We start from the raw sequence: 16,729 nt of genomic DNA on the forward strand, positions 1-16,729 counted from the left end.
CAAGATATAATGTATTACAATGCACATTATGAATGATTATAATGCATTATAGCCTTTACTAACCCTTTATCTTACTTTACTTAAAGCCATTATACATAAAGTTGTTACCTAACTGTTTTTGTATGTGATATGTTTCTTTTTCTGTGACAGATCATACAGCTGGCAAAAAAATGCTATATTTACATTTAAAGAGAGAATGATATCTTTACCAAGATATCCTAGAGACTTGAGGGTGGTCTTATAGGACTAGTAAACAACCACCCAAAATGCCCTAACAGCAATATAGCACTACATATACTTTGACAAATACCCGAAATAGTGACAGTGACTTTTCTAGCAGGAAACATCACACACAGAATCCAGTTGTCATCTGCTTTCACTTTTTTATTTTCCTCCAGGTGTTATTAGCGGAATACAGTATTACAGGTGAAATGTTTGCCATCAAGGCCCTTAAGAAGGGAGATGTTGTCGCACGTGATGAGGTTGAAAGGTAAATTGTTCTTGTCTGTTTTATATAACAATCATTTGTGAGCAACACTTATCAACTAATAGCTGTCTTATTTTCTATTCTCCCAGTTTGATGTGTGAGAAGAGGATATTCGAGACTGTGAACAGTGTGCGGCACCCGTTCCTCGTCAATCTTTTTGCATGTTTCCAGACCAAGGAGCATGTGTGTTTTGTGATGGAGTATGCAGCGGGAGGAGACCTCATGATGCACATTCATGCTGATGTGTTTTCGGAGCCACGGGCCACGTGAGGGACACAAAAGTCATACTTTTAGATAATTGTAATCAAGCCTGCATCATCATTACATGTTCTGTTGTTATTGATTGTTGCAGGTTTTATGCAGCCTGTGTCGTCCTGGGGTTACAGTTTTTACACGAGCACAAGATTGTATACAGGTATTAGAAAAAAATCTGTACTTTACTATTGAATTCTTGAAACAAATATTCATTGTTTTTCATCAAGTTCATTTGAGGATAAATAAATGTATTCTTCAGAGATCTGAAGTTGGATAACTTACTGCTTGACACAGAGGGATTCGTCAAGATTGCCGACTTTGGTCTTTGCAAAGAAGGTAAGGATATGCTTCTTGTTGTGTTGTCTGCTGTACAAGCCCCAGAGGCAAATGTTCTACCCTTTTCTGTGTTAGGAATGGGTTACCGGGACAAAACGAGCACTTTCTGTGGCACTCCAGAATTTCTGGCTCCTGAGGTGTTAACCGAAACATCCTACACGCGTGCGGTGGACTGGTGGGGGCTCGGCGTGCTTATCTTTGAGATGCTTGTCGGCGAGGTCAGACCTCATCCACTTCGGTTTATTAATTTCTCATCATCTCTAAATACACTACCTTAAAAGTTTGGGGTCAGAGTTTTATTTTATTTTATTATTTATTTTTATTTTATTTAATTTTATTAAATTTTATATTATTTTTATTTATTTTAATTTAATTTAATTTAATTTATTATTTTATTTTCTTTTATTTTATTTTAAATAAGTCTCTTATGCTCACCAAGGCTACATTTGGTTATTTAATTAAAAGTACAGTAAAACAAAAAAAAAATATATTTTAAAATATATTTAAATGAATACCCCAATCTTCAGTGTCACATGATCCTTCAGAAATCATTCTAATATGCTGTTGCTGTCCAAGAAATTATTATTATTAATGTTTAAAAAAAAATGTTTAATGTTATTTGAAAGTTATAAAGAACAGCATTTATTTGAGATAGAAATAACATTAGAAACATTAGAAATGTCTTTACTCTCACTTTAGATTCCTTCCTGAATGAATAAAAATATTAATTTCTTACAAAAAAAAAAATCTTACTGACCTCAAACTTTTGAGTGCACCTCATAACCTGTAGGAGGAGATAATCATATTCATATTCATACAAGCAAATGTTTTAGTATTTTTGTAACAGTTTTGTGTTACTAAGTCAATTCATGTTTCCATAGTCTCCATTTCCCGGTGATGATGAAGAAGAGGTGTTTGACAGCATTGTGAATGACGAAGTTCGCTACCCAAGATTCCTCTCAACAGAAGCCATCTCCGTTATGAGAAGGGTTGGTACTAAGAGCAGCTTTACCAGTGTGAATGTACCAGGTGTGGACAAGAATATCAGTCTTGTTATTAACATCTTTCACTTTCCCACACAGTTATTAAGAAGGAATCCCGAGCGACGACTTGGAGCGGGTGAGCGTGACGCAGAGGATGTGAAGAAACATCTGTTCTTCAGGGTAACTTCTGAACCATCTGGCTACATGTCTCAATTCATTACAAGCAATGTATTTTCCCCTTTCTCTTTCTCTGAATATCAATATTATTTATACCTTATTTTTTCCAGAATATTGACTGGGATGGACTATTAGCAAAGAAAGTGAAGCCACCATTTGTACCCACAATCCAGAGTTCCAGTGACGTTAGTAATTTTGACGATGAATTTACCTCAGAGGCTCCGGTGCTCACACCGCCCAGAGAGCCCCGGCCCTTGACCCAGGAGGAGCAGGACCTGTTTGCAGACTTTGACTATATTGCAGACTGGTGTTAGCCACGTGCTGACATCCCTCCCTCTCCACACACACACACTCTCACACACACACACACAGATACAGAAAATGTGAATCAGATCATTTGCAAATATCCCTTTTTTGTCGTCAGTGTTATTTTAGGATTGCCAAAACCCCTTTTCCGTTTTAACATGATGAAGAAACTTTTATTTTCTGTTTTTTTTTTTTTTTTAATGGAGTATGTTCAGGTTTGGGGATAATTATTCCATTTCATCAGGACCTAAGCACTGATCAGGAAAAACATAAACTGAGCAGTATAGTTTACAACTGTACTGACCACTTACACAATGAACCATGTGATCAGGTGCCTCACTGACACCCCCTAGTGTTGAGGAAGTCAGCAGGCCACACCCACATTCATCTTGCCCACAGAATTTCTTCAGTCACACAGAGAATGATGAGCCTTTGTTTTTGAAGCATTTACGATGCGACTAGTTTAAAAAATCTGTCAGCTGTCAATGTTAATTATGTGCAAGCGTTTTAAAGCCATTGACCTAAATATTAGGTGATACATTGTACCTCATCCGATGAATGTGTAGTTTGCCACTATTTCCAAAACATTTTATGCAAGTCTACACTCTTCCCTACAGTACAGTATTAATGCATTATGATGCAAGTTAGAAAGAAAACCGCAAATATGAACTACCAGTTACAACTTTAGTCATGTCAGTGCTTTGAAACAGGAAACGCATTTACTTTCGTTCAGTAAGTTATTTTTCTATCAAGTTTCAGGATAGGGTCATGTTTTTCTTTTCTTTTTTTTTTTACCAGACTTAAGCTGTCAGTGGATTTACACTACCGTTCAAAAGTTTGGGGTCAGTAGGAATTTTTAAGTTAATACTGTAATTCAACACTGAAAATTCATCTTAGCCATCACAGGAATAAACTACATTTTAAAGTATATTCAAATACTAAGTAATTTAAAGCAACATTATGTAAATTTTGGCGCTCTAGCGGTTAATAAACAGAACTGCACGCATCCCGCGGATGAACATTCTAACCAGAGCTCCATAAAGCTCCAACTTTATGTCTATGGCGATTCACGCAGGTATGTGTTACTCCGCAGCGGTGTCGATCACTTATAAATGAACCGTAGTGATTTGGGATAAGATAAAAGGCGGTTTGATAGATGAATTTATGATGAAATTTTGAACACAGAAAAAGTTACATAATGTTGCTTTAAAATGTCAATATTATTTCACAGTGTTACCGTTTTTAGTGTATTTTTGTTTAAACGGATTTCTCTTATCAAAGAGATTTCTTTCAATAACGTTAAAAATTTTTACCAACCTCAAACTTGTAAACAGTAGTGTGTATGTGACAGGCAATCACATTACCTCATTACCTAGTTGTTCCCTACTGAAACTCCTCCATTTCATGTTTTCTTTCATATGTGGACATGAGACATGACAGACTGGAATCTGCTAGACACCAAATATCAATATAAATATACTAATAACTGGTCTAGATGTTCAAAAATAGGCCTGAAGCTTCATATGTGTAATAAGCAAGCCAAGTGGAGTAGAAGATACTAGTTGGAGGTCTGGTGTATTATATAGGCTACACTACATAAACACTATCAAGCTGGAAGCACTAATTTTTGTCTAAAATATCCATGTTTTATCTAAATGGTGGGAAAACAAAATGACTGTACAAAGGTTTTCTACCCACTACTTGTATGTTGGAGCATGATGCAGAAGAAACGTTTCAAAGGTACAGTCATGAAGTTTGATTTGACAATGGTGTAAATAACAGGTTTTGCTAAAACTGTCAGCCATCATGAATGCAAAAATTAAATGTTTATTATGTAAGTCGAGAGTCTTTCTGCATTTCGTAGACCTAATCAGGTTGTAAATGGTTTATTTGTCACCTCAAAAAAGATTCTCTGGTGTGTCATGAAATCTTTATAATAACTGAGCTGTGGATACAGGAACAGAAACACACGAACAGAAACTTCTGCTTCACACCATTCCCCTCGTAAAATAAAAAAAGAAGGGGAAATAAAACCATTCGTGAGCTGCACGCTTTCAAAGCTCATGGTATCTGTACACCTGTTCTGGGGATTTCCGAGATGTTCACCATGCTTTTCTGAAAAGCATTTATTATTTAAGTTACTAAATATAATGCAAACAAGCTAACAAAATCATTTCCTACAAAAGAAAATGTTACAGTAAGAAATATGCCTAGTTGCAACCACCAAATTCTCACTTAGACATATATACAATTTATATACACACAAATGAAAGTACAGCCTGCAATCTGCGATTTAACTTGGAATGTGTCTTCTGTACTTTGTCGAATCCCTGCCATCGTCTTTTCAAAAGGCTTGTGCCTTCACGGGGGAAGAGCAAAACTTGCAAATTTCAAAGAGAAAAGGGCAAAAATTCTGAAAGTACAAAGAGCGGTGAGTGTGGGGCACATGGGTGTTCACAGCTGAGGCAGTTTATCCACTGGTGTGTCGAACTTGAAGTCTGGAGGAAAGAGATCGGCAGCGCGGGGATAAATGAGACGGTAGGACTGACGGATGGTGACGTCTGCCACTCCAGCGATGTCCCCAATCTCTGCACAGGAGAAAAAGAACTTCCATTCACACCACCTTTCGTTTTTGATTATCGCAATACTCGTTGAGTGGATTATATATTTGTTCTCTCTTACCTTTCTGTGTCTTCTTCTCAGCTGACGCTTGAGAGGCCATGTAAATGGCTGCGGCTGCCACTGAGATCGGACTACGTCCTGGAACCAAGTCCAGTTCAACGGCCTTCCTGGCGATATAAGTGGCCGCCATCTGCACCTGTTTGGGCAAGCCCAAGTTGGAGCAGAAACGTGACATGAAGTCGCCGGTTGTAATGAGATCCACGCTCGTCTCAAGAGCCTTCAGGATAAGCTTGAAGCAGCGGCCAATCTCCTTCTTGGAGATCCGAGACACGGCACAGATTTCTGGGGTGGAGGGAGATAGAAATGCTATACATCTGGAATATTGATAGCTAAATATCTTCAATTATAGAGTTATCGAACATCATGCTAAAGGTAAATTGTGTAATTTCTGCAACACAAGCATCACCAAATGGAGTTACAAAACTAAGAGGTTTTCCAGAACACTCCCTCTGCCTTCCAATGGTCGCTCAAACAAACAAACTCACACCACTGAGGCCAACAGTGCCCACCCACTTTTTCACTAGCCTTTGTTCTGGAAGAATTTCTTTTTCCCACAGGGATTTAAAAAAGTTTTTTAAGAGTTATGAAACAACCAGCTATGAAGTGCTTTGGAACATTACAAACTTCAAAGCCAAAAATAATTTCAAGTATAATTGATGGTAAAATATAACACCATTGATTTAAAGATGTTAATTTAAAATTTGGCAAAATAATTCTTAGCTTTACCAAAGTAAATACCATCGATTAACAACCTCGTAGCTCACAGCAAGTCTGTTTTTAACAGTTCATAAGTTATTGATCAAAATAAAATGCCTTATGAAGAAAATGAAGGCGATTTATACTTTTGGAGCCTAACTGTTGCCCTTTATTGGTTGAGCCAATGTGGATGGTAGACACAGTAAATTCAGTACAATAAAGTCTATTAATAAACAACAACATAAAAAAGAGCAAGTGGTTTATACCTTTAAATGTTCTAGGGACGCCTTCCTGTCTGCACGCAATGTAAAGACAGGCTGAAGCGATCGCATCATTACTTCTGCCTTTCAGACTCTTCTGTTCGTAAACCTGTTTGAACAAGTTGTTTGTTCGGTCCTGTAACAGAGAAAGGAAACTTTACTGAGAGGAAAATACTGAGGTTGGAAATACTGATTAAAGGGGTCATATGACGTTGCTAAAAAAAGAACGTTATTTGGTGTAATGCAGTGGGTTTACACGAAGATTTCATGAAAAACATGAAATCGCTCATATGACTCCTTTAACGAATGATCACGAATGTTTTTATAGTGCAAAACTCTTCTAATCTAGTGATACACACGTTGACAAGTTGTGACATCAGATGTGTTGATGTAAAACATGACTAAACACTTATCTATAATAGGAAAATTATTAAATGTACAAACTTAGAGAAACCAGCTCTAGTGAATGATTTTGAATTAATATCCTGTATTTCAATCATTTTAATGGTGTGATTTACAAAGCAGCTTACAGACAAAAAGTGTTAAGTACTTAACTTTTATGGTTTGCTTTAAAAAAAAAAAAAATATATATATATATATATATATATATATATCTATATATATATATATATATATATATATATATATCATGTATGTTATACAAAATTCTGAAGTTGTTATTTGGCTTTACTGTTTACAATATAATTTTTAGGTTTAGTTTAGTTATGTGTTGTATTTTGACTTGAACACGTGACATTATGATGCATAATTACATTACCATCTAATTCAATAACAGTAGGCTGGGACACTCACGATGATGTTTCTGGGGAGGTTGATCCTATCGGACATGGTGGTGATCTCCTTGAAGGCATTCAACATGGCTCGATCCGCGCTGCTCATGGTTCTCCGATTCTGGTACTTGGAATTTCCAAACTCATCAAAGCTTGCTGCACCTGTTCCCTGAAATACCATATTTAAAAATCATGATGAAAACACACATTTATGCATGTATGCATTATAAATAGGTAGACAAGTCCCTTACTTTGCTGATCATGGTGGAGAGGTCTCCTCCGTTGAGGAGAGGGTTCTGAGCGTCACCAACACGAGAGGGGTCATTAGTTGCTTTCTCATTGGTGAACGTTCTCCACTCTGACCCTACATCAATTACACGGTCACCTAAGAAAGAAAACACAAGCTTATTCTCTTATTGTTTAAGTTAGTGATAAAAAAAAATAAAAAAAAGAAGTCCACTTAAAGCATGAATATTCAGAAGCAGGTGGAAACTCATACCTACTACAAGGCCACATTCAGGACAGATCATGTCTCCTGCCCTGTAGTCCTCCACCAGTATTGCATCAGGGTGATTGGGGCATTGCACCTTGGGAAGAGAGTCTCCACTAAAACAGATGAAATTCCAGAGGTGAGGAAAAAATCCACATGAACTCTTGAACTCTACTGACATTAGAAAACAACTGTTTGTCTGTGGATTAGGATACAGTAAACACGGAAAATGCCAAATCAACCACCACAGATACTCATATAAAGCAGAGGGATATTAGATGTGTTTTTTATTTTTTATTGGGTACAGATTAATTCATTAGAGAAGCTCTTGATGCATCATTCCCTTTTTTTCTTAACTTTATTTAAACAGTGGAACCACAGAGTATATATAAACTTCTACATGTGCATATATATAAAATAATCTAAACCTTACTTACTTTAAATATGACATATCATCCTTTTAGTGTTCCTCCCTGACCCCTATTGTATTAAGTTAGCTTAATTAAGTTAGAATAAGCTATGCCATATGCTCAGCTAAGTGCTTGTTATGCATCAATTTACATATTTGTGCAATCTCTGTAAAATCATAATCTTTAAATATATAAATATTTTTTTTTAAATTATAATAATAATAATAAGTGGACTAAAGGGTGGCTTGGACGGTTTCAGCAGGTGAATGCTACTAAACAACGATGTTATAGCCTTAACAACGCAGACATTAGTTAGGATACATAAAGAAAATATTTATTTGATAAACAACCAATGGGAATCGCATCCTGAGAGTTTTCAAGAGCCCATCTTGTTATTGATGTACGTGCAGTTAGCGCTGTTAGCTCTGTGGTGACTGTGTTGTTTGGTTTGGTTTTGACAGGCATCTCAACCTCCCACGTAGATCTGAAACAACTTATCTGACGGCTTGTCTTTAAAATTTATTTTCAGAAATGAGCTCTAATTGTGTCGTATTTCATACGATGCGAACAGCTAGCCAACGTGCGCTAGCACAAAATGACAGTGTACTCATTATCCAAGATCTGCTTTATACGCACCACAACGACAACAAACTACGACTAACAAGCCTATAGAGGCCCACACCGCACAGATTCAAAGGCTTTCTACGCCATCAATTACAAAACGATATCAGAGAGACAGCAGAAATGGTAACTAACCGGCTCGTCGACGCCATACTGTTAATGTCTGTTGTGCACGGCAGTGACTCTCTGGTGAACACAATGGACGCCCGCTACCCTTATTTATAGGTTTTCTAGGTCACGTGTACAGTGCGGAGACGGAAAGCCACAAGTGCCAAACTTACAAATTTATGATTCGATATTCATTCATGTTCAAAAAAAGTATATATATATTTTTTGCATTTAAGATACATGCCGTTTCTTCTCATTACATTTTAAATGTTCTGTTTCAACATTCAAATATAGGAATTCAATTTGTTATATTTTTCACAGTAAGTAGTCTCTTTATCTGACATTCCAGGAATTCATTATAAAGTTAATTTAAAAATATAACAGTTTTATTATATATACAGCCCATCTTAGATGTTAGAGCCAGCCCTAGCACAATATGCATCTAATTTTGTAGTTTATTTTACTCAAATTCAATTCATGAATAGTGGTGTATTGTATAATACATCACAATGTCTGTCTGAAACATAACACAGGCGCAGTATTGCACATGGCTTTAATGTGACTAAAATGGAAAATGCACGTGATTTGCAGTCTCATTTTAAAACTATTTTTTCTTTTTCATTCCACTGTTTACTGACAAGGCCTTTGAAGTTTCAACAATGCTGTATTTAAAATTTATATACCATCCCTAAATTCAATAATCATTTGTGCTTAATAATGCAGATTTGTTTCATACAAAGTTATTATTTGTTTAATTCCTCCTGTAGTGCTCTCAGACACCAAGGGTTGGGCTCTTTTATAATCATGCAATGGTGAGAACACTCATATCTCTCTTAACTCATAAGGGATCATCTGCTCTCTTCTAATGATACTCAAGAGCACTAAAGGAGCTAATGCACTGATAAACAGGTAATGACATCTTATATATTTTTATGGCAGCTGCATGTGTAAAATAAAATGTGTTGAAATTATATAAACAGTAGAAATATGTAGATCATTTGGGTTTCTGTAATTTAGGGAAATAAGTAGGCCTATGCATGCTATAAACTATATTATGATTCTTGAATAATCAAAAGAATTCGAAACACTGGTGCAATAAATAAAAATTTAAAAAAAAAATGACAGAGGAGGAAGAAAACTACACGTGTTCATGATTCAGTCAGACAGCAAAGGAAAATCTTTGTTCCTCTTTACAAACTAGTTGAAACTTGAAAAAAACAAAACAATTGTGGTGGGTTAGTTTTGTAACCTATGCATTTCCTGCACACTGTGACAACCAAACATCATTCCACCATTTAAGCATCTGGGTCCTAGTTTCCTCATAATAAAAAGAAAGAAGAAAAGAAAGTATAAGAAAGAGTGATCGGGGTTAGTCTTAATTATTAAATAGTTATGGCTGTCAGTACTGTAATACTTCACAGACTCCACCTTTAATTAAAAAACAACTTTATCAAAAACACTGCTTTGTGTACTGGGCGCGTCTGCAGCTCTAAAACCCTTTTTGGTGATAATTCCTTTATCCAGTGCTTTCATGAACGCTACGCTGTCAACGTCCAATGAATACGCAGTTGACGGAACGGAACAGCTCCGTCATCTTGACTGCTGAACTACAAGTCGGAGCAGGACGGACCGAGGATCGCATATTTTAACCTCACGCCGAAGACTGCTCTGGACAGCGTGTGCAGTGCTTGATGGACACTTACCATCACGACACAAGACTGTTTGGTGGCGATTATGCTCTTGACTTTTGTAGTCCGTTTCCTGCTCAACAACAACTTTTGACAAATCTAGCGCCTAAAGCAGTATCACAATCAGGATAAGGACAGCGCGCACTTTTCCATCCCAGTGAAAAACAGCATAGAGACAGTAAGTAGACCGTTTTACTGTTTTGATCTGGGTCTTTGAGGCTTATTTCTTCCTTCCAACGTTACCTAGAAATATATTATTTCCCAGGGGCTGCATTTTATGCGAGTTCAGCAGTTTAGGGTTTCAGACTGTCTGCCTCGTAGATCCTGACATCAAATTACTGCATTATACAAATGAGAATATTTCTTGTTTCATTAGTCTGATAATATCCATTTCAGAACAACCTAGAAACTTGTCAAATTAAATGTACAGGGCAATCAAATGGCTGCATTTGCATTCTGAATGGGTGATTTAAAAAGTTGACTCATAATAATTTATAAAAACTTCAGCCATAATTTGGCCTCGTGCTGTTTTGGCTCCAGAAGGCGCGCTTCTTAAATGGACCCTTTTCACAAGACTGTGTTGACGGGTTTAAGTTTTTCATATTTGATTTTTTAATGTATCTACATTTATAACACTAAAATTTGTATTATATCAACTTTGCATAAAAAAACAAAAACAAAACAAACAAACAAAAAAACAGTTAACGCTAATGCGAGGGTGTTTCTAATGCAGCGTCTATGGAAGGGATGGTAAATTTGACATCGTTCTCTCTTATGAGTCTCTCTCAACTTTTTTACTTTTATTGAAAGTCATGAAAACACTATAGTGGAGTCTTTCTTTTGCTAAATGGGAATGCTATATATATATATATATATATATATATATATATATATATATATATATATATATATATATATATATATATATATATTTGTGGTACTCTCCACTGATCTATAATATAAATCAATGGTACTCTCCCATTCGCTGCTCTTTAAGTTTACCCAACTATGAGGACTTTCGCTGCTGAGAAACCCCGAAATGTGAAAAAGGGCAATTTAATGTTGACGTACATTAAAACAGTTTTGTGTATTTTCAAGGTCGCCCTGTACTGATAAATCTAACAGAATAGGAACTGAAGTAACAAAGGCTTGTCCTGAAAAGAGCATTATATGTAAAAGTGAAAATAAAGACATAAAACACTCTTTTTGTGGAATGACCCAGCGATGCAGTCAACTCAAAGTTAGAATCGTGGGCTTCTTAGCTTATATATTTCTTAAATCCCTTAAATGGTTAACGCAGACAATTCTAATGATTAACATGTGCCATGTGTTTCCAGACTCTATTTCTCATGCACTACTCTGAGAAAATAGCAGACATGAAACAAAGCAGTGCTCGAACTGTGTGTATGCCACTGGGAGTTTAAAAACAGAATTGGGCTATTAATACCACGTTGGCAGCCAAAAATGTTTTAACCCAGAATCAGGAATCACATCTGAAGTGAATGGACACGTGTTTCTCATGCCACACAAACACGGGAGTCGTCGCTAGCAGGTATTTGTTGAATTATGCACAGTCAGTACATGCACTCTGCGTGGTTTAACTCACTCTTTTATATATGCATCTGTGCTGTAAGTCATTTTCAGTGAAAAAATCTGACTAAATGTAAATCTGCTCACTAAAATAGGGTGACCAAATATGCCATTTTCCCAAGACACGTCCTGGCCAGGATTTCTATATTGCCTAAAATATCCAGGTTTCGGCTTTGGTTTCCTGTTTTCATACTTAATGAAGGTAATGATCGTTTGACCAGTAACATGCAGACATTGTACGTAATCGACCAATCGTGGTGCGTGAGAAGGTGGGATCTATGGAGAATGGTCAAAGCGATGCAAATACTTGTACATATTAGTGAAGCAGCACTGAGCATACCGATCGGTGTATGACATCACGGTACTTTGTCATAAAACAACTGGTCTGTGCAGTGCAAACAAAGCCAGAACGTGGATATTTTAGGCAATATAGAAATCCTGGCCAGGATGTGTCCTGGGAAAATGGCACGTTTGGGCACCCTAACTAAAATAAAGTGTGTGTTTATTTTATCTTGGAGTAAACACCCAAGATCTTTGAAGAATGTTGAGACATGTAATAGACTCAAATTAATTCTGTTCAAACATGCACTGGTTTCATTTGCACTGACTGCACTACTCTTTATTACAGGGATGTTTAGTCTAACTGAAGTTGCCTCCCTTAATGACATCCAGCCGAAGTACCGTATTCTGAAACCATGGTGGGATGTGTTCATGGATTATATTGGAGTAATAATGTTGATGTTAGCCATCTTTTCTGGGACTATGCAGTTATCCAAAGACCAAGTGGCATGTCTTCCCATTCTTGAGAAATGCACAAACCCTGAGGCAGCACAAAAACGACTAGAATGTTCCACATCAGTTCTGGGCACTACACCCTCAACAACCACAGACCTTCCTGACAGCGTTGCACATGAACTCCTTAACACTCAACCTACCCCCTTAAAAGGAGAAGATAGGGGGTCTCAACCTCAACCCACAGGACGAAAAACAAATCTGGACTATCAGCAGTATGTTTTTGTCAACCAAAAGTGCTACCATGATGCCCTACCCTGGTACAACAAATACTTCCCTTACCTTGCCCTCATACACACCATACTGCTAATGGTAAGTAGCAATTTTTGGTTCAAGTACCCAAAGACCAGCTCAAAGATTGAACACTTTGTTTCCATTTTGGGGCGGTGCTTTGAATCACCATGGACAACAAAAGCTTTGTCTGAAACTGCTTGTGAAGATTCTGAGGAAAAGCAGAGATTCACAGGTGGTGTGGTTTTCCAGAAACACTTATCCTCGGATGACTGCTGTCAGACTACACCTTTAATGGAGACTCCAACGGTGCAGTTTCCAACTGAAAAGCTTATTGCAGAAGCTCCTAGCCTGACCACGTTAGACAAAAAAGATGGAGAACAAGCCAAAGCTCTTTTTGAGAAAGTGCGAAAATTTCGAGCTCATGTAGAAGACAGTGATTTTATCTATAAACTCTACGTGGCTCAGACAGCGATAAAAGCACTAAAGATAATTTTGATCTTGAGCTATACATCAACATTTGCCTCGAAGATCCGTTTCCACCATATATGCAAACCTGAAATTGAAAGTTTGACCGGGTATGATCAGTTCTTTTGCACGCACAACATGGCATTTATGTTGAGGAAACTTCTTTTCACTTTTATGGCTATGATAAGTCTCTATGGACTGGTGTGTTTGTATACACTCTACTGGCTCTTCAGGAGACCTCTTAAGGAGTACTCTTTTGAAAAAGTCAGAGAGGAAAGTAGCTTTAGTGATATTCCTGATGTCAAAAATGACTTTGCATTTCTTCTACACATGGTTGACCAATATGACCAGTTGTACTCCAAACGATTTGGCGTATTTCTCTCTGAGGTGAGTGAGAACAAACTACGAGAAATAAGCCTTAACCATGAATGGACGTTCGAAAAACTACGTCAGCATGTGACCTCAAATGCTCAGGATGAACAAGAACTTCACCTCTTTATGCTGTCGGGACTCCCTAATGCTGTATTTGACCTCACCGATCTGGAAGTCCTCAAGTTAGAGCTTATTCCTGAGGTCAGGATTTCAGCCAAGGTTTCTCAGATGACCAACCTACGAGAACTACATCTATATCACTGCCCCGCTAAAGTCGAACAAACTGCTTTCACTTTTCTCCGCGACCATCTGCGATGCCTTCACATTAAGTTTACTGATGTAGCAGAAATCCCACCGTGGATTTATCTGTTGAGGAGCCTAAAGGAACTGAACCTGATTGGGAACTTGAACTCTGAACACAACAAGATGATCGGTTTGGAGTCACTTAGAGATTTGAGACACTTGAGGATGTTGTACCTCAAAAGCAATCTCAACAAAATACCAACTAATCTAACAGAACTCTCGCCACATCTCACCAAACTGGTGATACACAATGATGGGACTAAATTACTGGTACTGAACAGTCTCAAGAAGATTACGAGCCTGGTTGATTTGGAGCTCCAGAACTGTGATTTGGAGAGGATCCCCCATGCCATCTTTAGTTTGGCTAACTTGCAAGAACTGGATTTGAAGAATAATAATATCCGGACCATTGAGGAGATCATAAGCTTTCAGCACCTGAGAAGGTTGACGTGCCTCAAGTTATGGTACAACAAGATCACTGCCATTCCACCATCGATAGGCCTAGTGAAGAGTCTGGATTCCCTGGTTATCTGTCACAATAAACTAGAGACCCTTCCTCCAGCTTTGTTTAATCTGCCCAAGCTGAGGCACATTGACCTCAGCCACAATTGCATCTCAAGTATACCAGTGGAGGTTGGATACCTTCACAATCTTCAGCATTTTGCAATCACTGGGAACAAGGTAGAGGTTCTGCCTAATCAACTGTTTAAATGTTCCAAACTAAAGGTTTTATGTGTGGGTCATAACAGCATCACATCCATCCCAGAGGCGATTGGGCAGTTAGTTCAGCTGTCCCATCTAGAGTTCAAAGGGAACTACTTAGATTGCCTTCCATTCCAGCTTGGTCAGTGTCGCCTTCTTCGGAAAAACCTCCTTTTCGTGGAGGATCATCTTTTCGACACACTTCCTCTGGAGGTCAAGGAAAGTATCATTAGTGATTAATGGACTGATGGACATTTCAATTCAAAAATGCAAACTGCAAAAATTTCTATGGGCCTGTCATCAACAATATAGGCCTCATTTACACTGAAGGTCTTGATGCCCAATTCTGATTTGTTGCCTATATCCGATTTTTTTTTTTTTTTTTTTGGCTGTCTGTTTACACGTTCTTTCAATTGTGATCCATATCCGATTCATGTGTTTACACTTGCCATACCATCTGAAACATCGCACATGCGTTGTTGTCATTTACCGCCTGCGCTGTACAAAACGAGTCACAATGAATGAGCAATTAAAATATATATAAACCCCCCCCCCCCCCCAAAAAAAACAAAGCAAAACAGTAGAACAAATATATTTTATATCTAAACTAAAGCATTCATGTACATCATTTTATATCTAAACTAAAGCATTCATGTACGAAAAACAATCAAATGTAAAAATAACTTGAATTGATATTGCAACTACAAAAGCCGTTCAATGAAGTGCAGCGAGTGATTCCCTCTTTTCTTTTATTGTTAGATTAATATTATGATAATGATACAGACGTCCTATACTGTAATGCATGGATCTAATATAATGTTACACATCAGATGTTTTCCCCCAACAGTTCTCTGAGCGTTCACTTAAGGCAGAGCGGATTATGTGTGCGTAAATTCTGAAATACTGTAATTATATGTGTGTATGTATCGGGATCGCGCGCCGTTATACTGTAGGGGCGCACTTCGGATGACAGTCAGCGCGAGAAGCGAGCAGAGAAAATGTACACATAATGATAAGATTTATTGTTTTGTTTGTTAGTTTTTTGCCTGTAGCTCAAAATAGCCCGTGCGAATTTACACTCATTTTGCCAGCACGGGTCCCATATGACGTCGTTAAACCGCGGAGAAGTATCAAATTGTTGTAGTTTTAATGAAGTACAGAACGGAATGCCTCAGAAAATCTGATCTGCCTTTTTACACGACAGTTGCATTGGCACATATCTGATTTATATCCGATTTATTTCCACATATGAATGAGGCCTGAAACCGATCTTGAAATATCCGAATGCATGCGTTTTTCTCGTTTACACTGTCATAGAACAGATCCGATCTGTGTCACATATGAGCAAAAAATCAAAATCTGAATCACATCAAACTTAAATGTCAGTGTAAACGTGGCCAAAGACAGGAAGCAAATACACACGTGTTGCAACACAACAGGAACATTGCAAACAACAGGTTTGTGTTTGCTTCTGCTTGCCATTTGTTTAAATTATATTCTGTTATACTTGTATATTGTGTTATTTACATACATTTTTGTTGTCATACTGAATATGCAGGCTGATGCATATTGTAAAGAGACAGTGCACCCAAAAATTGCAATTCTGTCATTATTTACTTGTCATCCCAAACTTGTATAACTTGTATGACTACTGTGGAATACATAAGGAGATATTTTGAACTGTTTTTTTGTCCATTAATGGGGTCCAAAACAATATCCAACCCTTTTATTGTATGGACAAAAACACCTATAAATAATGACAGAATGACCATTTTTGGCTGAACTATCCCTTTAAGTATTGAAAGGTCAGTAGTTCTCATAAATTTGTTTTCAAAAGTGTCTTATAATGTCTTTTCTTTAACTCTTTAGTTCTGGAAACAATCTCAACTTAGTATACATTTTATATTTTTTATACAACATTAAACACATGTAAATGTATCATGTATTTTGTTAGATTTGTCTGTTGGGTTTAGGAGCTGCA

The 16,729-nt window shown here is 37.3% G+C and overlaps 3 protein-coding genes across 5 annotated transcripts in view; 2 read left to right on the top strand and 1 right to left on the bottom strand.

The window, feature by feature from the left end:
• The window catches only part of pkn2a (protein kinase N2a), a 30,581-nt gene extending 27,310 nt beyond the window's left edge, over positions 1-3,271 (top strand). For both annotated transcript variants that reach the window (XM_042718136.1, XM_042718135.1), the window contains exons 15-22: positions 399-490; positions 577-753; positions 840-902; positions 1,002-1,078; positions 1,154-1,296; positions 1,960-2,067; positions 2,161-2,241; positions 2,349-3,271. In XM_042718136.1, the coding sequence (XP_042574070.1) occupies positions 399-490; positions 577-753; positions 840-902; positions 1,002-1,078; positions 1,154-1,296; positions 1,960-2,067; positions 2,161-2,241; positions 2,349-2,552 (945 nt within the window). In that variant the 3' untranslated portion in view covers positions 2,553-3,271. The remainder of the gene's footprint in view (positions 1-398; positions 491-576; positions 754-839; positions 903-1,001; positions 1,079-1,153; positions 1,297-1,959; positions 2,068-2,160; positions 2,242-2,348) is intronic.
• A 1,189-nt stretch (positions 3,272-4,460) lies between these two features.
• Positions 4,461-8,758, bottom strand: gtf2b (general transcription factor IIB). The gene is made up of 7 exons (XM_019074049.2): positions 8,630-8,758; positions 7,473-7,579; positions 7,225-7,358; positions 6,996-7,142; positions 6,189-6,318; positions 5,227-5,508; positions 4,461-5,132 (listed from the first exon to the last, which is right to left on the bottom strand). The coding sequence occupies exons 1-7, from the start codon at positions 8,644-8,646 to the stop codon at positions 4,999-5,001; spliced, it is 951 nt and encodes a 316-aa protein (XP_018929594.1). The 5' UTR covers positions 8,647-8,758; the 3' UTR covers positions 4,461-4,998.
• Positions 8,759-9,730: 972 nt separating this feature from the next.
• On the top strand, positions 9,731-15,000 carry lrrc8da (leucine rich repeat containing 8 VRAC subunit Da). 2 transcript variants are annotated; one of them, XM_042718137.1, is made up of 3 exons: positions 9,735-10,468; positions 11,628-11,842; positions 12,509-15,000. In XM_042718137.1, the coding sequence occupies exon 3, from the start codon at positions 12,511-12,513 to the stop codon at positions 14,986-14,988; it is 2,478 nt and encodes an 825-aa protein (XP_042574071.1). In that variant the 5' UTR covers positions 9,735-10,468; positions 11,628-11,842; positions 12,509-12,510; the 3' UTR covers positions 14,989-15,000. The 2 variants fall into 2 exon arrangements, with proteins under 2 accessions (XP_042574072.1, XP_042574071.1); XM_042718138.1 differs by lacking the exon at positions 11,628-11,842 and having other exon boundaries at positions 9,731-10,468.
• The last annotated feature ends 1,729 nt before the right edge of the window (positions 15,001-16,729 follow it).

The sequence above is a fragment of the Cyprinus carpio genome, chromosome B2 (assembly GCF_018340385.1).
Source record: "Cyprinus carpio isolate SPL01 chromosome B2, ASM1834038v1, whole genome shotgun sequence".
Lineage (NCBI taxonomy): Eukaryota > Metazoa > Chordata > Actinopteri > Cypriniformes > Cyprinidae > Cyprinus > Cyprinus carpio.

Bases quoted from the DNA above. Each gene is read 5' to 3' on its own strand.
- gtf2b (XM_019074049.2), bottom strand. The intron at 7,143-7,224 runs GTAAGGGACTTG...ATGGTATTTCAG, and splicing joins TCTCCACCATGATCAGCAAA to GGAACAGGTGCAGCAAGCTT. The intron at 5,509-6,188 runs GTATAAACCACT...CCTCCACCCCAG, and splicing joins CGTCCCTAGAACATTTAAAG to AAATCTGTGCCGTGTCTCGG.
- lrrc8da (XM_042718138.1), top strand. From the start codon at position 12,511: ATGTTTAGTCTAACTGAAGTTGCCTCCCTTAATGACATCCAGCCGAAG.